The 22,638-nt window shown below is 38.7% G+C and overlaps 1 protein-coding gene across 3 annotated transcripts in view; it reads left to right on the top strand.

The window, feature by feature from the left end:
* The window catches only part of fli1 (Fli-1 proto-oncogene, ETS transcription factor), a 37,724-nt gene extending 15,086 nt beyond the window's left edge, over positions 1-22,638 (top strand). For all 3 annotated transcript variants that reach the window (XM_067419288.1, XM_067419287.1, XM_067419289.1), the window contains 5 exons: positions 10,532-10,600; positions 18,941-19,000; positions 19,380-19,442; positions 19,683-19,730; positions 20,353-22,638. In XM_067419288.1, coding sequence (XP_067275389.1) covers positions 10,532-10,600; positions 18,941-19,000; positions 19,380-19,442; positions 19,683-19,730; positions 20,353-20,882 — 770 coding nt within the window. In that variant the 3' untranslated portion in view covers positions 20,883-22,638. The remainder of the gene's footprint in view (positions 1-10,531; positions 10,601-18,940; positions 19,001-19,379; positions 19,443-19,682; positions 19,731-20,352) is intronic.

Here is a 22,638-nt window from a genome sequence, read left to right as displayed (position 1 = left end):
AGGTACAAAAAGTGTATCTCTTGAAGCCCATTGACATCTTTTTGCAATTTATTTCTGAGAGTGTATGATAAGAAATAACTAATCTCATACTAGTTGCAATGGCTTGACTATATGGCAGATTGCATTAATGACTTCAAAACAAAACCAGATTAATTGCAATTTCATTGAGCATCAACCCAAAGGCTTTTAGAGCTGTGTTTATATTTTATTTATGACTATTTATGAGGTGCCGAGCAACTGACCAATAAATTGTTCCCAAACTAGTTTGAAAAGCTTGTATTAATTGTACCACAACAGTAAAATGTTTGGAAGTAATTGTAACTGTTTAATGTATGACTATCCATGCGAGAGATGGAGCCAAAGTGGTCTAGTTTATTCCACATGGTCGCTGCCATTGTTTTTGCCACGCCGTGACACAGCCACTCGAACCACACTGAGATCAAGTTTACAACAATATTTTATGAGATACGTTTTAATAGTTTGCACATTACGCTTGTTTTTATTCCACTTGGACGGTTTAGTGGGGAGAGCTCCTGTCTCGCTCCACCTGCATGAATTTTACTGGACGCGTTCGCTTTGGCAGAGTCTCAATGATTATGAATTTCAGCAACCATCCCATCCAGAGCATCTCCCCCTGAGTGCTTTCGGCCTCAGACTTAGAGAGATGAAGCCCAGGTGCATGGCCTCAGGAGACTGGCCAGCGAGGCCCCTGCATGCACGCTGTTGCACGGGAAAGTTTATCCCTAATTTACAACAGAGGCATCTTGCCCCGTTTCTCTTCCAAGGGATTTCTTATGTTATTTCCCTGCATGTTTTGGCAAGAATCCCGTGGCTTTGGCGAAAACTAGGTCCACTCATCCACTCGAATACTTCAGTGCCATCTATAAGCGAGATGTCGGGAGGACACGCTGCATCTGTGCACGGATCGTGGCTTTGTTTGCTCGAGAACTGCATTGGTAAACAGAAGCTGCGCGTTTTCTGAAGGGTGGAATTTAGATGCAATTTGCCGGGATGGTGAGAGCAGCTGGCCCATCCAAACATTATGACAGCAGCTCGCCTCTGAGGTGGGTGGAGTCCCAACAGGGCTGAGTGGTTAAAACGGTCCTCCTTAAAAAATAGTGATGGATTCTGCTGTGAGGTAATGGGAACTTTATTCCGTGGGTGTCAACGGTTTTTTGTACTGGTGGCCAGGCAGTGGGCCTGCATACAGACTCGGAGTATAACAGAGAGCCATTGTGAGTTGTAGGGCAGAGCCCGGCCTGTCTGCGAGCTGTCAGGTGTTTTTTTTAAGAGGACTCGGTTTTGGAGTTTTCATTAGGGACGATTGCCCCGGGACTGAGCCAGAGCTTACGCGCCGGGCATTGTGGATCTGCCTTCTGCTCTTTCTTTGATTTAGCCTGTGTGTTTTGGAAACAGAAGAAAAAGTTCGTAATCCTCCACTCCACCATGTGTATTGCCTTGGAAGGCGTCCCGAGCGAAAATCAAATAATAATAATAAGAGAGATGGTCTTGTCCCATCTACCGGAGGCTACTCGCTCTCCGCCAAAACACATTTGTGTTCCTTTTACCTGATTGTGACTCTTAAAGGGTTTGTTCACCCCCAAAAATGACAATTCTGTCATCATTTACATTCCTAACCGGTTTTTCCTCTTTTCTGGAACACAAAAAGAGATATTTTGAAAAATGTTTTTCCATACAACATGCCAGTGGGTCAAAACAAAGGGAATAATAATTTACAAAAATATATTATCCAGTCAAAAATATCTCCTTTCGTGTTCCAGAGAAGAACAACAACAACTCAAACAAAATCTGATTTTCATGGTAAATGATCAAATGAAGCTGTGGTTGCTTTACTGTAAAAACACACATTACTAGGATATTGTCTGTTTGTTAGAGAGTATAAAGCACATATTAAAGGTGCACTATGTAGTATTTTTGCAGTAAAATATCCAAAAACCACTAGGCCGGTGTTATATATTTTGTTCAGTTGAGTACCTACAATATCCCAGAAGTTTCCAACTATTTGTAAATTGTGAGAAAAATGCTATTTTAACTAAGGACAGGGACGTTGCAGCATAGCGTTTGAAGGAGTCGCCTGTCAATCGCGTCATATCTGCGCTACCCTCGGTTTCGGCTTTTATTCTGCAGGAGCGCTTTACTCTTAGCAGTGTGAACAAGTGAACGCTCGGAGTAACATCATAACATCATTTTCAACACACTTAAATGTGTCTAATATGATAAACAGAGCTGCTTTATCTTATAATCATAACTGGAGGAGCGGATCAGTGCAGGCGCCCTGGAAATGTGTCTCGCCCCGTCATAATAAAAGTCCCGGTGTTTGCGAGGCGGGTATTTGTTTAACAATAGCTCCAGCGGCCGTGCTCAGCTCCACAACACTCGGTCCTGCTCTGCTTTAGACTACAGTAACGTTAATAACCGCATGCATGAACGCGATTTCTGCCCGAGTCCTATTTTCCCCCGGCTGTGATGAGAAGACCATATCTACCAAGATGCTGCGCTCACACTTTATGTCATCAAACTACGCATTTGTTTTGAATAGGCGCCCTCCAGTGGACGGAAAGTTGCATAGTGCACCTTTAATGCCTTATTCAGCATGACCGTATTTTACATATCTTAATCACCCCAATACCTAACCTAAAAACCACCGCACTAACTATTAAAATGCAGTAATTAGGAGTTTATAGAGGCAAAAATCATAGTCAATAGTGAGAATTGGACCGTAATCTAATGTGTGACCCAAACGCTTTGTAAAAGGCTAAACACATCAATCAAAACTAGCGCTTGTGTTTCATTTTAAAATCATTGCCATTTAAATCTGACCTTCAGCCAATGATCATGTGTCATTCTACTTCCAAAAACGGCACGTTTAACACTGCCTCACTAGATATATTACAGTTAGAGTAAGGGAACGTACTGTCCACCAATGAACAGGTTTTTACAGCATCGTTTTTTACCATTAACAGGACGATCATTTTGTTGAAAGAGTAACAGATTACAATGTTTATTTGTGGGTGAACTGTCCCTTTAAGAGGACCATGTGTTATGTAGTTTACATGTAGGAATGTGTGTACATGTATGTAGGACCATATGTTTAGCTTTCTCTTGAGCCCCCGGGGTTCAGGGTTTGAAACCAAAGATGATCTTTTTCCTCTTGTAACACAAACAAACACAATCACAGCCCTCCGCAATAAAGGTTCAGCTCACACACTCGGTCTGGAACCGCAAACACACACACACTCTTCGGCCTGCTGCATGTTTACGGCCCCCGCTGTTCGCAAATCATTTCATACACACATGTGTACATGCTGTGGTGTTTACGTAGAGTCTGATTAACATTCCTCCGTGTCACAGCGGAGCAGGGCAGGACGGGCACCGCCTCAGGCCAAACTGCAGGCAAACGCTGACTCATTCAGTACACAAACACACACACACACACACACACACACACAAACACACACACACACACACACACATGCATGCATCATAACCAGCCGAAGATGCAGAGCTGGTGAATATGTGGACTGATGCTGAAGCTCAAAGGTGCTGCTATCTGTAGGAGGTTTTGTTTTGACTTTGCAGTTGGTCAGTTATTCAGATTTTATTAGCGATTGCCGCCCACTCACCAATGTGCTTTCAATTTGGCTGCAATTTGAGAATTTGTTGGAATTTCATTGCAGGAGGGGAGCGGTGCTGAACTGCTGCCTTTAGCTCAACTTACACACTGTACAGACTGGAAAGGTGTGTGTGTGTGTGTGTGTGTGTGTGTGTGTGTGTGTGTGTGTGTGTGTGTGTGTGTGTGTGTGTGTGTGTGTGTGTGTGTGTGTGTGTGTGTGTGTGTGTGTGTGTGTGTCTGCGTGTGTGTGTGTGTGTGTGTGTGTGTGTGTGTGTGTGTGTGTGTGTGTGTGTGTGTGTGTGTGTGTGTGTGTGTGTGTGTGTGTGTGTGTGTGCATGTGTTAAAACACTCTTAAAATATAAAAGTTTAATTTTCTGGTAGTTGTATCGGAAGCTTCGTCTTCTCACTATAAGGCTCAAATAGCAGTAGTTAGCACAATCTTTTCTTTTAATCATTTCTTTAAAAAAGAAGCAATTAGTTATGTTGTTTAAAGTGCCCCTATTATGGATTTTTGAAAATTACCTTTCATGTAATGTGTCACATAGCTCTATGTTAGATTTAAGTTTTTGATCTGAAAGTGCACCGAATATAAAGTTATTGTCTCTCAAAAGTTAGAGTCGACTCTGAGTCAACTAAACGAATCGTTTTTTAAACGAATCCCAAGCCATTTGTTTGTGACGTCAAGATGAAATATTAGCGTATTGTCAGCCTTGCTAGGCGTTCTGATTCATTCCCCACACGTGCACCTGAAATAAATTTGTCAATTAAATTGTCTGTGACACGTTACACTGAAGTAACAAATGGTAAGATTAATCAGACAGCACTTCACTTCTCAAAAAATCGTACTCCGATTCTGCATGTTCAATCGGCCTGAAGAGTGCCATGAACTACACTGACACTTATCACTGAGAGAGCTCCGTCTCCAGTCGTGTCCATTCACTTTCTGGTTCATCAGCAACTCTGGCCGTTTCCTCGTTGGACTCTGGCTTGAATTGGTAAAGCTAGAATGATGCCGTGTCTGTTCATACACTGTAAAATGTTCAACACTTGACAAGCCGTAATCCAGTAATGGTGTTAGACGTTCCACATGAGCTGCACGCAGTAGACCAATCACAACTGACTGGGTCATCTGACAACTTCTTGATATTCAGAGAACTGAATGCTTAATTCAAACTCTAACGCAATTCATAAATTAATATTTTTTCCCCTCCAATTCTTACTACTAACTATTTGCTTATTATCATGCATATTAATATCTAGCTGTTTATTAGTATATATAAAGCACATATGAATGCCTTATTCTGCTTGATCATATTCTACATCCCTTAATCACCCAATACCTAAACTTATCAACTACCACACTAACTATTAATAAGCAGTATTTGAGGTAAAAGTCATAGTCATCATCACTTAACTTTAAGAGTGACCCACAAGGTTTGCAAAATGCTAAACACAGTTGTTTACTTTAGACAATAAAAATAGAGTACAGAGTATCAGCTTCACAATATTAACATTCAATAAATCAGCTCTAACACACCGATCGTGTCATTATTCAGCTTAAGTCAGTTCAGCGTTCATTCCGTTCAATAACTGTAACGTTTATCATGCAGTGTGTAGTTTGGCGTATATATGACTAATCATTTAATCCATGGTTTGTGGGTAGAGTTACTTTGCAAAAACTATTTGCAATGAACTTAAATTTGAATGTAAAGAAGATCTAAAATTCATATGAATTCAAAGAAATTCATGTCACTTATTTTTGCCTAGAAAAGCTACATTTGTTATTGTTTTGTTTTTTAAAGTTCTAAGAATAAGTTTACAGATCACACACACACACACACACACACACACACACACACACACATCCGCGCACATACACACACACACACACACACACACACACACACACACACACACACACACACACACACACAGCCGTTTGATTCAGTGCTGCAGGTCTGGCTGAAGTTATGAGACAGAGTGGTCACAGTGATAATTCAGAGTGGGACATTCAGAGACCGTTGATGGTTTAACAGACCATAAACATATGAACAGCCTATTCTCTCTCTCTCTCTCTCTCTCTCTCTCTCTCTCTCTCTCTCTCTCTCTCTCTCTCTCTCTCTCTCTCTCTCTCTCTCTCTCTCTCTCTCTCTCTCTCTCTCTCTCTCTCTCTCTCTCTCTCTCTCTCTCTCTCTCTCTCCTCCCTCCCACAAGCTTTTATTGATCTGTCCTCCATTTGCGGTGGATTATCACTTATGTTGGAAGTTTCATCACCTTCCTAAGTACAGGGATTATGTATCTTGTAGTGGATCTACATTTCTACTGTTTACAGCTTGTGGAAGATTGACTCATGCCTTATAAAGCAGCTCAAACGTCCAGGATTAAACCTGAGCGCTTCTGTTGTCACACATCGGCTGTTCTTCTGTTCTCTGTGCTGACGAGTCGCTGTTTTATACTTATGTAATGAACACTAATGAGGTGATCCAGACCTGCAACAGACCTGAAACAATGCCTTCAAAACTCATTCAGATCATACATTTGATTTCAATTTGAATTGAGGTAGAAAATGGGATAAAGTGCAATACAAATAGTGTATGAAAGTTTACAGACAGAGAATGACCGATAAACAGACAGACGGACGGATGGATGGGACAATATATTGGATGGATGGATGGATGGATGGATGGATGGATGGATGGATGGATGGATGGATGGATGGATGGATGGATGGATGGATGGATGGATGGATGGATGGATGGATGGATGGATGGGTGGAACAATATATTGGATGGATGGATGGATGGATGGATGGATGGATGGAACAATATATTGGATGAATGGATGGATGGATGGATGGATGGATGGATGGATGGATGGATGGATGGATGGATGGATGGATGGATGGATGGATGGATGGATGGATGGATGGATGGATGGATGGATGGATGGATGGATGGATGGATGGATGGATGGATGGATTCCATTGTATCTAAATAGTTTTATGGTAAATATACAAAAAACCTTAATCATTTCCATAATAGTTGACTTTTTGTCAATTATAGAAACCCTTTAAATCAGCAGAACGACTAAAGATGCCCTGAAATGAAGGAAGTTTGTGATTTAGCAGAATCCCAACACATTCTCATCAGCAGAGCATCAACAAGCGAAGCACCGCCCGTCGACTCAAACAGAGCTGCTTAACAAAGATGTTGTAGTACAGAATGTTTGCCTTTATTTTGCCTGCTGGTTATCCGATAAAAGTTTCTCTCTCTTTCTTCAGTGGATTTGTGGGGGGTTATTTTTGTATGGGAACAGCAGTCTTTGATTGCCATGTGGGGATCTCACCCCACACAAAGACTGCCCTGTTCTGCGGCCCCAACAGCAGCGCTTAGGGGGGTTTAGGGGCCTGGAGGTTAAAATATGTGTTCAATGCGCTCTCCTCCCCCATAAAACATACTTACACACACTCACACGTACATTAAAACATCCTGCTATCTTCTCTGAGCTGATCAAAGAACACAGAAAACGACAAACATCACCACTTCCTTTTCTTCATTCAGAAAAAAAACAACAAATCCCTCTTTCTGCATCTGCTGAAATCCCACCGCTATAACCATCAGCCCTCCGTCCATAGTGGGAAGACTCGTGTTTTGCCAGCGCAATTTTCCTTCTGTTTTCCTTTGCGCTGATTTATGAGTTAAAGCAGCTAAAATTAAGAGAGCGCTTCAGGGACGGCTCGCTGGAAACACTCTCAGACTGCACATGAATGCCTCTCTGTGCAAAGTGGAGATTGTGTTTGGATTGTGATGACAAATCTGAGGGAGCTTGTGTGAAGAGAAATGAAAGTTGAGAATCAGTGATGAATGTGTGATGCTTGATTATGTGACTTGTTATATAATATGAAATTAGATGACTTGATACTATGTAATTACATAGTTATTACACGTTTATACACCTTAGTTGAAACGAACACCCATTTTATTTCATCACTAAGATGTGATCTTCATGGCCACTTTACTTTAAAGGTGTCATGAACGGGCTTTTTTTTTTTATACTGTTGTCTGAGACCAACTAATGACGTTTGTGTGGTTTTTACATTCAAAAACATCATAACTAATAAGTAATAGGCAATTTTCTACACTGGTTGTGAGGCTCTCTCCCAAACACTGGGTTATGATGGGCGTGCCGCAGACGTAAACGCCCACAGCTAGGATTGGAGAAGATTTGCATATTTAATGAGCTTTAGCTCCCCTGTCCAATCACATGACGGAGAGGAGAGATTGAAGGAGAAGTGGCAACCAGAATGATTCTCTCGACCACAGGGCTCGTAAACGTTTTTATCAAACAAACACAATGATTTATTTCTCATCCACCTGCGATTTATTGGACTATTATTTTTATATTACACATAGCCAGCATGATCGGTCGATATAAGTGCGAACCGCATACACACACACACACACACACACACACACACACACACACACACACACACACACACACACACACACACACCGCCCTTCAAATGTCAATTTGAGAGAGAATAGCAGAACAAGAATATTATGATTGATCGGCCTGCTGGGCTTTGCGAGCCCTCACCCATATGTGTCTGAGTCCAGCGTGTAAAGGTTTGCTCTGTTAGACACGGACACGCAAGCAAAACGATCTATAACAATGCAGTACTATCACATATCAAAACACGTTTTACTTACATAAAGTGTGTTGAACCATTCCTGTCGGATCCAAATCCAGCATTGAACGGAGATTAGTTTACAAACGATCCCGCAGTGAACTGAAGTGAACACCACTGTCTTCCCCACGTGAGCTGGAGCTTCATTAAAAATAAACTTCAACCACTCATTCCTAATATTAGGATCAGAAGGAGGCTTATGCAACGACTGTGTTCTTCCACAACCCCAGAATATCTTAATCTTCCTCGGCATGTTTATTGTTGTTGACCAGATAGCACAAGCCCTCCATGAGCTACTGGATTAGATGTGTTGGTGGGCGGGGCTACTGGATTAGATGTGTTGGTGGGCGGGGCTACTGGATTAGATGTGTTGGTGGGCGGGGCTACTGGATTAGATGAGTCGGTGGGCGGGGCTATGTGTGTTTTTCGTTGCCCACTGACGTCAGGATGAAGCACACATTCGTTTTCTTGGCCTGGTGCCTATAAAAGCTTTTCTTTGACTAACAAGGAAGTTTTCAGCTTTGAAATTTAGAGAATATTCTTATATTGCTATGACCTTTTATATATCAAAAGCTCAAGGGAAAGCTGATTTCTTGAGGGTGAGGTGGTTACATTGAACTTAAATAAGTACTGAGTAATATTAATTAACTACATGTACTTACTGTAGTTACAGTTAGGGTTTGGTTTAATGTAAATTATGCATAATTTACTGTTATTAACCCTCTGGTGCTCTTCGCATGTTGGTCAGAAATGACCGGTAAAAAATATTTTAATTTAAAAAAAAATTCTCTATTTTAGTTCAATATTTTTTTTAATTAATATTTTGTATTGTATTAGGACTTTATGGTGCAAAATTATATTAAACTGTTGTGAGTCTTGAATAATTTAGAGCACAGACTTAGTTCGATCTTTTTTCAGAGAAGACAATTGGCAGAAAAACTGATCTTAAAAAGGTTACAGAATTTTTGACCATGAGGAATACAAGTGTGACTTTAAAAAAGAAAGACCATTTAACCTTTTTCAAATCATGTCCATTAAATGTTGTGTGTTCACACAGCAAGTGCCAAAACCTTTAACAAGTTTCGTACACTTTCAATGAAGTCAAGAAGTCAAAAAAAAAAAGAAAAAGAAAAAAAAAAACGTGTCAAAAATGACAGACGAGTATAGTAAGGACATGGATGGATGGGTGGGTGGGTGGATGGATGGATGGATGGATGGGTGGGTGGGTGGATGGATGGATGGATGGATGGATGGATGGATGGATGGATGGATGGATGGATGGATGGATGGATGGATGGATGGATGGATGGATGGATGGATGGATGGATGGAATGATATATTGGATGGAATGATATATTGGATGGAATGAAATATTGGATGGATGGATGGATGGATGGATGGATGGATGGATGGATGGATGGATGGATGGATGGATGGATGGGTGGATGGATGGATGGAATGATATATTGGATGGAATGATATATTGGATGGATGGATGGATGGATGGATGGATGGAATGATATATTGGATGGAATGATATATTGGATGGATGGATGGATGGATGGATGGATGGATGGATGGATGGATGGGTGGATGGGTGGATGGATGGATGGACGGGTTATGGGTGGATGGATGGATGGGTTATGGGTGGGAGGATGGATGGATGGGTTATGGGTGGATGGATGGATGGATGGATGGATGGATGGATGGATGGATGGATGGATGGATGGATGGATGGATGGATGGATGGATGGATGGATGGATGAAAAAATTGGATGTAGTATACATGTATACATGTCAAGTTAAAATAAACATATTACGAATGATAAAGTTACGCAAAAGCAAACATAAATAAAATATAATAAAATCCAATAACTATGTTTAGTATTTTTAGAGAATGTATATTGAATAAATTGAATAATTAATAAATATTTAAGAACAGAATAGTTTATATTATCAAATTGAGTTTATTATATAATTTTATGATATATATATAAAATTATATAATAAATCATAAAACTATATAATAAACTCAATTTGATAATATATATATATTGTGTTAATTATTATACTTATATTATATTTTATTTTTAAACATATTACAGATACAAATATAAATACATGTTTAATTCTTGTCAGATATCTGATTTCTAACCTCCCTGAATGACATCTTTACCATTTTAACACATTATGTTTGTGTGTTGCAGGCAGCTCATCAATATCATACAACACACCATCTCATCCTGACCAGTCTCCTCGCTTGGCTGCCAAAGACGGTACGTCTCGTGATCGTCCTCAAAATAACTCTTTGTCCAGCTCCGACAATCATTTTCATTTGTCCTGAATATACAGTCATTGCAATAATAGCATTTTCAGCTGAAATCCTCATGGTACCGTCCACGGGTTAGTAATTCTGAAGCACTAAAGGCACATTAGCTGAACAATGCATATGGATGCGACAGGAGGAAGTCTTATCATTTGATCAGAATAATGGCGGTAGAGAGTGTTTAGTTGGCCCCTGTCCCGTCTCTGGCTGTGAATGAGAGCAGGGCTCCGGGTCGAGGCGAGCCCCCAGCAGGTGCTGTCTTTGTGTGGCATCAGGCATTCAGTTCCCACCTGAACGTGGACAGCAGAGGGCTCTCAGAGCACAGAGACCATTAGCAAGACAAAAGCCACGTGCCACACTGGACTAAACCTGCAGGGCCGAGAGACTCAGAGAAAGGGAAGAGACAGGTGTCTCTGCGAACAACAGCTGATCTGAGCTCAAACGTCTACAAATTGTGTTAATGGAAGACACGTGTACCGCAATAACGGTGATTTAGAGGCGTATTGTGCATGAGGTCTTGATCTAAACCGGTTTTATAGCATTGAAAAGGTGTTTTACATCATAAACACATGCACTGCAATAACAGTTTTCAGTCTACTGAAGTATTAGTATCAATATCTGTTGCCTGTGATAATAGAAACAGTCTGCCATAGTGTACCGATGTAAAATCAGACGGTCAGGTATTCATTAATTTGCTTCTTTCGCCCGTATGGTGTGAATGCTTTTTAGTTTGCAGGATTAGTTCTCTGTTCGCATTAACAGCTACACATAAAACGGATCAACTCAGAGGTTGCTAATTCATGTCTTTTTTAAACAGAAACAGTATGAAGGTTTTCATGCAGCGTCGGGATTTGGATATTTACGGATTGTTTTTGTAATGTCTTCTGGGATGTTGAAATAATTTCATGCTCCCTCCATTTTGAAATATATAAATGCATCGTCACCCCAGTTTCTTTTTTAGAGGTTTATTTTAAATGTTTGTTTTAAATGTTTATTTATTTATTTATTTATTTATTTATTTATTTATTTATTTATTTATTTATTTATTTATTTATTTATTTATTTATTTATTTATTTATTTATTTATTTATTTATTTATTTATTTATTTGGTCCAGTTCTCACTATTAACTAGTTGCTTATTATCATGCATATTAATAGAATATTTGTTGTTTATTAATACTTATAAAGCACATATTACCACCTTACAACCTTACTAACTATTAATAAACATTAATTGGGAGTTTATTGTGGCAAAAGTCATACTTAATAGTGATAATTGGACCCTAATCTAAAGTGTAAGAATTTATATATTTATTTTATTTTATTTTATTTTATTTTATTTTATTTTATTTTATTTTATTTTATTTTATTTTATTTTATTTTATTTTATTTTATTTTATTTTATTTTATTTTATTTTATTTTTTATTAAATCCCCGCTGTTGAATCCGCAGCAGTATTAGCTGCACTCCAAGATTTATCTCAGCAATGTTGGTTAATATCTAACACATGACACCAATTGATCAATATTCATATGCAAAGCTAAAATTGAGTCCCCCAAAGTTTTCAGATTGTTAACTCACAGACTTACATTACCCCAGAGATGATAGACAGCGATTGCTGTGACTCATTTGTGTAATTTACTTGTGTACTTTCCAATGATAACACAAGATACGCATCCAAATTAAATCAGCCTCTCAAAATCATCAAGGAAATCGGTTTCTATAAACCATTTAAGTAAATGTTTGACAGTCTCTCTGGAGAACGCACCACTTTATGGGCCATTCCCACTTCAGAAAGCACAAGGCTGTAATAACAATGATAGTCCGGAGCTCCTGAGAGGAGTGCTATCTGGGTAAGACCAGAGGACCAGCGATCCTGATAAAAGCCAGAAGTCAGACCACCTGTTCTGGACCACGATCCAACAGACACTTATTAGGGTCATTAGTACAGTGAGCTTGAAGATAAGATAATGCTGAGAAGGCTGTAAGACCTTTGACCCTCTTCTCACAGCTGTCAATCATAGTGGAGCACTGAGCGCAATGCTTCATGAGAAAACTTGAGCATCCTTTGTATGATGAATTTACTTTAGTTAGCGATCTAATCAAAGGCATAAAAATGCCAACACTCCTCAAGAAAGCGGCCGTTTAACAGGTCGCCATTTATCAGCAGAAGATTGAACTTTTGATAGCAAGACTTATGGCCTGGATTTATTTTCACTTACCCTTTCATCTTAGGCCATTAATTCCAGGCCAATTTCTCACGGGTAGTTAAAGATTAATACAGATTAATACTCCACTTAGAACATTAAATACCATATTATACTGATCTTAACAACTGATCTTCTGTTTAGTATCCCAAATGGCTCTGTTTCAACACCCAGTGTGCATCATAAGTGCACTGAATGGTCATGTTGCCTTCTAAGACCCCTTCTTTTGGCCACATTTTAAGGTAGTTTGTAATTTTATATATCCATTATAATATATAAAACTGAACATAGAAATGATGGATGGATGGATGGATGGATGGATGGATGGATGGATGGATGGATGGATGGATGGATGGATGGATGGATGGATGGATGGATGGATGGATGGATGGACCACCCAAAAGATAGATAGATAGATAGATAGATAGATAGATAGATAGATAGATAGATAGATAGATAGATAGATAGATAGATAGATAGATAGATAGATAGATAGATAGATAGATAGATAGATAGATAGATAGATAGATAGATAGATAGATAGATAGATAGGCAGATAGGCAGGCAGGCAGGCAGGCAGGCAGATAGATAGATATTGAGAGAGAGAGAGAGAGAGAGAGAGAGAGAGAGAGAGAGAGAGAGAGAGAGAGAGAGAGAGAGAGAGAGAGAGAGAGAGAGAGAGAGAGAGAGAGAGAGAGAGGGCATCTCACCAGACTTTCGAACAGAGCTCATAAGTCACACTGCATTCTTTCGCTCTGTTTTAATGCACGAGCTCGTCCCGTTTAAACGGCCACATGGACAAAAAGTAGAATCTCACTATAGACGCTGGTTTGGTTAAAAATGCCCATATAAACTTTTTTTTTTCTGCGCTGTTTTAAAACTGAGCTAGTCTAGACGGCTGTCTGGGCGAGAATCTTGTTTTGACTGGGAGAGCAGAAGCCTGGTCTCTGGAGGAGACGCCACACCCAAACACAGCTCCACAGCTCCACACACACTCACAGCACTGCTGGCTTGAGACGGGCTAGAGCTGGGCCTTGTGTTGAAGTGCTTTGCCTTTTACTCATGGGGGAGAATAGCGCACGGTCCTAATGCACGCATTAGTGAGAGTGAAGCAAATCGAAATTTATGGCCCCCGAATCAGGACAGGAGACATTTTCAAAAGCGCCCGATTCGTTCTATCCATATCCCAGATGCAATCTGTCCGTCTCTCGTTTCGCCGTGGAGTTCTGATGTGATCTTGAGGAGATCTGGTGGTCGAATCCGTCAGTGTTTGCTCCTCCACGAGTTCCTCGGCTCCATCAGACAGTAGCCACGGCCACCGCCGCTGTTTTCTTTGCAAATTCCGATGATGTGTACAGTCTGCTCTCCTTCTCTCTTTCTGTCTTTCTCTGTTCTCCCCATCGGTTTGTGACCCCTCTTCTCCTCCTGGCTGCTGTGTTTTTTCGTGGTGGAGGGGGGTGAAAAAACGAGGGGAAAAAAGGCCAGTAAAACAAAGAGAGGTTGTGTGAGCAGACTCGGCAGGCAGGAAACGTAACTCTCTCAGGACTCTCTCTCTCTTTCTCTCTTTCTCTTTTTCTCTTCTCTCCGGCCCTGCTCCAGATCAGATCTGACAGACACTGAGAGAGTGAAGGATGGAAGATCGTTAGAGGGAAAGAGTGAGTGTTTGAGGACAAAGAATGATAGAAAGCTTAAAATAGAGGAACATTAAATGAAAAGCAACTTTTCCCAGATATTACACGGAGTCAGTGTCTAGATGTGTTGTGCAGTTCATGCCGATTCAATATTTATAGCGCAAAATATGCATCTGGTGTGTCTTGAAGGAAGGATTCATCCAAACAAAGTTTTAATGAATTTAGAAATGTAATTTTGGCTGTAAAAAAATATTAAGTTTAATCAACTTAAATATCCAAGTTGTCACAATACAACTTCAAGTTGACTAAACTTAAAATCAAGACAACACAAAAACATACTTTTTTAAGTTAACAATTTTTTTTAAATATTATATATATATATATATATATATATATATATATATATATATATATATATATATATATATATATGCACGACTGCTTTTATGATGTTGTTATACATGTTCATTTATTAACATTAGTCAATTCATTAGCAATCATGAGCTTGCAATGAGGAATATATTTTAAGCATTTATTAATCTTTGCTAATGTTAGTAAAAAAAAATCTCATGTTTTGTTTGATAGTATATTACTAAATGTTGACATTAATAACTAAGATTAATGAATCCTGTAGAAGAATTGTTCGTTTTTAGTATGGGAGCATTTGGATTGCAAATATTGATTTAAAATGTAATATGCAAAATGGCATTGCAATTTGTAAATAAAAAGTGCAAGGTTATGGGCATTTTAATTCATAATTTTGATTTAAAAATGTAATCTACATTTGCCATTTCCTACTCTAGTATGTAATTTGCATGTCACTTTATAAGTTGTAAAATGAAAATGAAAATATATAATGTTATTTAAATGTTTTTTTTTTTTCTTAAATACAGTTAGACACTTCAGGGTTGTATTTTCATTAAATATTATTGCAATGAATATAGAAAAATTGTATATGTATTTGAAAAGCCATTCAGTGTCTTAACTGTAAATGCATTTAAGTAAAAAAATTACAGTTTTCATGTTGAACATATCTAATCAGTTCGGTAATCATTTTTTCATTTGAATTTTGTAACTTATAAAGTGTAAAAATTACATGTTAAAACTAGTATATGAAACGGAAAATTTCCAACGTGTTATTATTGCATTTACGTTTATAATTTTGCCCCAAACGTTGCACATATTGGTACGAAAATGTACATTTAAATGAAGAAATGCTTTGCCATTTTACATATGCAGTGCCATTTAATTTGCATATTACATTTCAAATTGAATTTTGCTACCCAAATGCTTCTATATATTAAGTAACTAATGTAAAAAAAAAAAAAACTTCCAGTTCCAGTATTTTTACTTTTGATATTGTCATTATAAAACTTGAAACGTGTTTTGTTGAAATTTCTGTATGGAATTTTCCTAAAAGTTTAAAGAGAAATTTCTTTTTTTTTTCTCATGAGTGATTTATTTCCTTATTTTATTTATTTTACGGCAGATGTGTGTTGTGTTTTTAATGAGCATGTCATTGTCTCAGTGAAGTTCTGCTGTGGATTTCACGATAACCAGGAGCAATGAAAGTCTTGCTCTTTCCCCCTAAAGAAGATGCTTTTAGAGATTAGCGTCTTCCTTTTTCTTGGATTCTGCTTTTGCTGAAAAACGTTGGCTGGAGATCCTGTTTTGCTTTTGAAACGTGGGCCATGTACTTTTATCAGCACTTTCCAAAGCAAACATTTTTCTTTGTCTTCAGAGGTTAATGTCTCGTAGTTCCACCCAAAGCTTGGACGAGCTCTCAAACGCAGTGGCCAGAAGAGGGCGGTGTTTCATCACAGCTGAACGCAAACGTTGTGAGCCCTGTTCAGGTGGAGTTGAGGACTAAAGCTTGAGCCATCAGGACAGTCGTACCACAACGGTTATTTTCAAAGACATAATTCCGGTATACTAGCATCAGGCCAACATTTGTTCTCTGTTTCTGGCAGTTTCATCCATATGGTCATACACAGAGCCTCTGTAAGCCCTAGAGGAAGCACTCGCTCTGGAACCAAGGCCAAAAAGTCCATCTAGGGCATATAGAAACTTGATTAGTGCCAGTCATTGGTTCATTTCCGTTCGGGAAAAGGGGATCACTGCACTGCTGCAAGGCATGATGGGAATGTATTAAGAGTATGTTTGAGAATGAAGGAGAATCTGGCTATTTTCTTAGGAGGCTGCCATGAGAATACAAATCTGTTTCCTGGGGTCACCCTTACAGTGAAAACACATGCTTCTATTAAACGTGTTCAATATTTTGGTCACACTTTAGATTACGGTCCAATTCTCACTATTAACTATGACTTTTTGATTAATAAACTCCTAATTACTGCCTATTAACACACTGTAAAAAAATTTTTTTTGTTTTTTGTTGGTTTAACTTTAAAAAGTAAGTAACCTGGTTGCTTTAAAATTTTGAGTTTATTGAAATTAAAAATTTGAGTTGATACAATGAAGGACATTTGTTTAATAAATAGAAACTTAAAATATTATTGTTTCTGAACCACATAAAAAACCTGATAAATCATGAAAATAGCACTATGTGGCATGTTTCACTGCGTCATCTCAAATAAAACACACACAATTACCCAATATGCGTACAAAATCTTTTAATAATATTTTAATAAAGGTTGTTGAATGTCAAAAAAATGTAATTGTATTAACTTAAAATTTTAAGGTTACCAGGTAACTTTTTTTCTAAATATTTTTTTACAGTGTAGTGAGTTGTTAAGTTTAGCTATTAAGTAGGATTAAGGGAAGTAGAATAAGGTCATGCAGAATAAGGCATTAATATGTGCTTTATATATACCAATAAACAGCCAATAGCCTAGTAATATGCATGATAATAAGCAACTAGTTAAAGCCACAATATGTAATTTTTCACCACTAGAGGTCGCTTATTCAAAACAAAGGCGCAGATTGATGACAACTGGATCTTTCGCAGAGCTTCTGCTTCTTCTGCACATGTGTGTGTGGGGTAACGCAGCACTGTTTATCATAGTACACACATTCGAGTGTGTTATCGTGATGTTAGAATGCTACTGAGACGCGTGTTCACACTGCAGTGAGAAAGATAATATTAGACATGGTAAAACATGGTGCTCTAAAACACCAGATTTAACACCAGAGTGTTGAGCTGAAGAACAATCATTAGTTTCTCTTCATGAATGACATAAACAGTTGCTCACATGTCTAATAAAAAATCATATATATATAAAGTGATATATATATATATATATATATATATATATATATATATATATATATATATATATATATATATATATATATATATATATATATATATATATATATATATATATATATATATATATATATATATAAGTTAATGTTTAGGGGTAAGGGTTAGTACATAGTTATTACCCAGTTAGTGGTATGTTCATGAGAATCAGGACTGTAAAATAAAGTGTTACCAAAAGACGTAGTTAATAGTGAGAACTGTAACCTACTCTAAAGTGTGACCAGATAAACTGATCGTTTAGTTTTAGGGACTGATAATAACCCTTCTCTGTACTGCAGTGGAATTGCATAATAAGTAATAAGCACAGTAAAGTCTCCACAGTGCAGAAGTGTGTGAAGATCCAGGATCTTTCACTGCAGTTGAGTGTGTCAGTCTGGGAAATTCCCGGTGCTCTCTATAGCCAGTCCATCCCTATCAGAACAAATATGATTTATATGTAATGCCTTCAGAATAAATGCAGACTGTAAGGAAAGGCCAGGGGAAAGAGTGCAGCAATGATTCACATGTGAGAGAAAATATGATGGATAAATGAAAATAATTGAGTTTAAGTTTTAAATGAATCAACGTATTAAAAATATGCATGCACTTAATCACCACACACATTTACAAGTCTTTCAAGTTGTGCTAATAAAACATGTAATGGGAGGAAACATTTCATGTTAGAACATAAAGCACATCAATGATGCCTGAGAGACTGATATAACTTATTGATTTGGCTGAAAAATCACAGTCCATGTACCTAAGTGCTCAAAATGTGTGTGTAATGTGTGGCTCTCTGAGAAAACAGAGACGCGCGGATGATCATGATGTTCTCACACCCAAACAGATTCTGACTGCAGTCCTGACAGCGTTATTATTGGCTTCTCAGTGTCTCTGTGTGCTTGCATGAGTGTGTGTGAGTTTGCCAGATAAAAAACAAACAGTTCTAGCACAATCATCGTCTCATACACACACACGCACACACACACACACAGTTTGAGCTTCTTAAAAGCAAATACGAACAAAGAGGCTCCTCGGGCAAGGACATTGAGTGGGATATAAACCGATGTAATCAATCTGAATAAAATTTTGCAGGAACATTAAAACATTTTCCAAAGCCGCACCGAGCTTTTGGAAAAGCAAGAGCAGGTTAGAAAAATACCTTTAAATTCTTCTGTCTTTTCTCCAGATGCGTCTTATGATGCTGTACGGAGGGCAGGCTGGTCAAACAACATGCACAGCGGCAAAGGTGAGTGTCAGAAGTCAACCTTGATTCATTGACTCGTGCTTTTATAGGCGGCTCGTTCTTGATGTGTGCTTTAACCTGGACAGGACAGTCAGCAGATGGCCAGGCTTTAGTTCAGGGACACAGGGAGCTGCTGAAGAGGCCCATTAAGTGCTTAGCAGTTCGGCCAGATATTCGGCCCGTGTTTTCTTTGGACCGAGACTTGTGCGTCTGCTCACCCAGACAAATGTGCTGAACTTTTCTTTTCCTCTCTCTCTCTCTCTCTCTCTCTCTCTCTCTCTCTCTCTCTCTCTCTCTCTCTCTCTCTCTCTCTCTCTCTCTCTCTCTCTCTCTCTCTCTCTCTCTCTCTCTCTCTCTCTCTCTCTCTCTCTCCATTTCTCAGGCTCTCCTACAGTGGTTTCTCAGAACGTGTCCAAGAGCACTGAGCAGGCTCGGCCTCAGCCAGGTAAGCAGGAACGCTCTGCCATGAACACATTCATGTTTATTTTCATATTTATATTTCATGTTTATGCATCTGGCAGATGGCAGCCTAAATGTGCATTTGGAGTATAAATTCAGTTTCTGGGAATTGAACTCATTGTTGATAGTGCTATTCTTCTTCAGTTCATCTACTGGATCTCCAATGAAACTGTTGTCAACCGTCCAGTTCAAAGGTCAAATCTGATTCATTTCTCTCTTCTTTCAGACCCTTACCAGATATTAGGACCCACTAGCAGCCGACTTGCCAACCCAGGTAACAATAGGAAAACTCACAGTTTTTATATTGTATTTTTAGAAAAACAGTTCAATTCAGAAAAAGTCCACACATTGCATTGGTAATGTGTGTTGGTAACCACAGTCATACGTCATTTCATGACATCAGACGTAACACAACACTGTAATTATTTTTACGCCAACTAGAGGGCGCATGACTTTAAAATGTAAATATAGGTCGTAATAAGCTTAACTTGGAAATAAAGAAATACATTAAAATGTATTAATAAATAAAATAACAAACTGACACTGCAATAAAATAACTAAGAAATATACAGTATACATATAAAAATGAATATAAATGGCGAAATCAAAACATAACACAAAACAAAACGATTAAAAACGTAACTAAAATGTACATTTTAATATAAAAAATATATAATGTTAAAGGCTATAATAGTAAATCAGTGACTAAAACTAAAACAACACAGAATTATTATTGTTACTCAAGTTATTACATATTAATAATCTTTACATATTAATAATCTTTGTTTTATTAAAAACTTGGAAAAATCTTTCTTTCCAGTGTCAAATATATATATATATATAGGGCTGTATAATTTGCACCTCTGGTAAAATGCTCCGTACATGTCTCCGTCCAGGTTCGGGTCAGATCCAGCTGTGGCAGTTCTTGCTGGAGCTTCTCTCTGACAGCGCCAATGCCGGCTGCATCACCTGGGAGGGAACCAACGGAGAGTTCAAGATGACGGACCCCGACGAAGTAGCGCGTCGCTGGGGTGAGCGCAAGAGTAAGCCCAACATGAACTACGACAAGCTGAGCCGCGCCCTGCGCTACTACTACGACAAAAACATCATGACCAAAGTGCACGGCAAACGTTACGCCTACAAGTTTGACTTCCACGGCATCGCTCAGGCCTTGCAGCCCCACCCGACCGAGTCCACCATGTACAAGTACCCGACCGACCTGCCCTATGTGCCGAGTTACCACGCCCACCAGCAGAAGGTCAACTTCGTTTCGCCCCATCCTCCGTCCATGCCCGTCACGTCCTCCAATTTCTTCGGGCCCACCACCCCATACTGGAGCTCTCCGACGGGTGGGCTTTATCCCAATCCCGGCGTGCCACGCCACACCAATTCCCACGTGCCTTCTCACCTAGGCAGTTACTACTAAAGCCCCTCACCTCTCGCCCGCTCCCCGTACGCCAAAACTTGAACTGCACTCGGAGTGAAGACAAACAAGGAACCTGGAAAGGGAGGGATTTTGGCCGGAAAGTTTGTACAAGGAAGCAGAGGTTGGAAGACGATGGAAAAGAAAGAGAAAGTAAAGACAAAATGGACCAAAAATGGCTGATCCTCTTCTAAATGGAGTACTACTTATTCAAAGGACTTGGGTTGGTGTTTGTTATGGAGAGTTTGCGCATGTTTCTCGTGCCTTTCCACTCCCGAAAGCTGCACAGATGGGCCAGAGTCCCTTTCTATACCAAATAAAGACCACCTCTATTATGTATAAGTCGGCAAGCGAACGAACGGCCGACCGAAAAAACGAATCACTGTAAACTCACCCTGTGTGTTAATGCAATTGTGAACCGAGTGTTTATATTTTTGGACCTAGTCCCTGCTTCCCTTTTGGATTTTATCAAAAACACACCTCGGTTACATGAATTTATCTTTTGTAAGTTGTGACTGAAACTCTCTTTTCTAAAGCAAATCTGGCAACTGGAAAAAATGTTGGCTTTCAGCCGCCATGTCTCCTCCTTCGCTGGAGGACGTGGCGTCTGATTGTTTATTAGGAGCTTCTCAGGCTAGCTGGCTCAAGCTAAACTCACTTACTCATCTTTAGCACTCTTCTATGCTGACGACCAAGACCAACCAATCGTTGATGTGAAAGCTTTGTCGAATGGACCGAAACCTGCTTTACATTCCTGATGTCCTCTCATCGGCCGGTGAAAACCTACTCGATTTCATCTCAAAACAGCAAATGTGTTTAATCCACATGAGATTTGTTTGCATTCCTACAGTATATGTCTTAAAAATCCTAGATTCTCGGATCGCTGAATGTGGGCATCATGCAAAGTACCTCTTTGAAAGAAAAGTAAATCTAAATAACAGTTAAAACAGCAGCACGAGACGTTGAAACCAGAGATTCGCGAACGCTGTGCGTTTGTCAGACCTATTTGCTAGTATTTCTTTTTTTTTTTTTTTTTTTTTTTTTGATCAAAGGTCAACTAGGCATTAAAAGCATCTTACTGTATAAATTATGCAGAGCTATTTTCATATGTGACAGTGTTAAGAATCATACGTTAATACGAGTTGACCTCGGTCAAAATGCAAACTTTTTTATCAGTTAATGAAGGTAGTTTGTACTACGTAGGTGTTTTGTATCTGTACATATGGGCAATAAGTTTATGAATGTTTTCTTGTATTTGTCAGAAAATGCATTTTCTAAAGTTCTTGGTGTGATACCATGACAATAAGAAAGTTATTTTGATATGTAGTTGATATTTTTATTCACTCAAAGCAAATGCCTTACCAAACAAGCTTGGAGACAATCTGTTTTCCAAAGTGCCATAATAAACCCTCAATGCCAAATCGTATTCCTGGCAAACGTATGTGCCTAAAAAAGTGTTAGTTTCACACAAGCGTGTGTGTTTTGTAGCATTAAGACAAAAGATGATCGGAAGTGCCCAACTGTTCATCTCTGGATCACTCTCAGATAGGAAGGAATTGTGCTATTTTATATATGCAAGTATTTGGATATTAAATTTATTGCTATATAAATATATATATATGAAATATTGCAATTAATCTTTTTTGTTAATTTTGTTGTTTCTGCAATTTATTAAGTATTACCTTTTGTAAAAGGGTCTGTTGAATAGGTAAAATGTGACAAAAATAAATGTTTTTACATTAAAAATCTCTCCTTATAA

This window comes from Pseudorasbora parva, chromosome 16 (genome assembly GCF_024679245.1).
Source record: "Pseudorasbora parva isolate DD20220531a chromosome 16, ASM2467924v1, whole genome shotgun sequence".
In the NCBI taxonomy this organism is placed as follows: Eukaryota; Metazoa; Chordata; class Actinopteri; order Cypriniformes; family Gobionidae; genus Pseudorasbora; species Pseudorasbora parva.
Note: the sequence above shows the minus strand (reverse complement) of the source record. Positions and strands in the feature narration are given on the sequence as shown.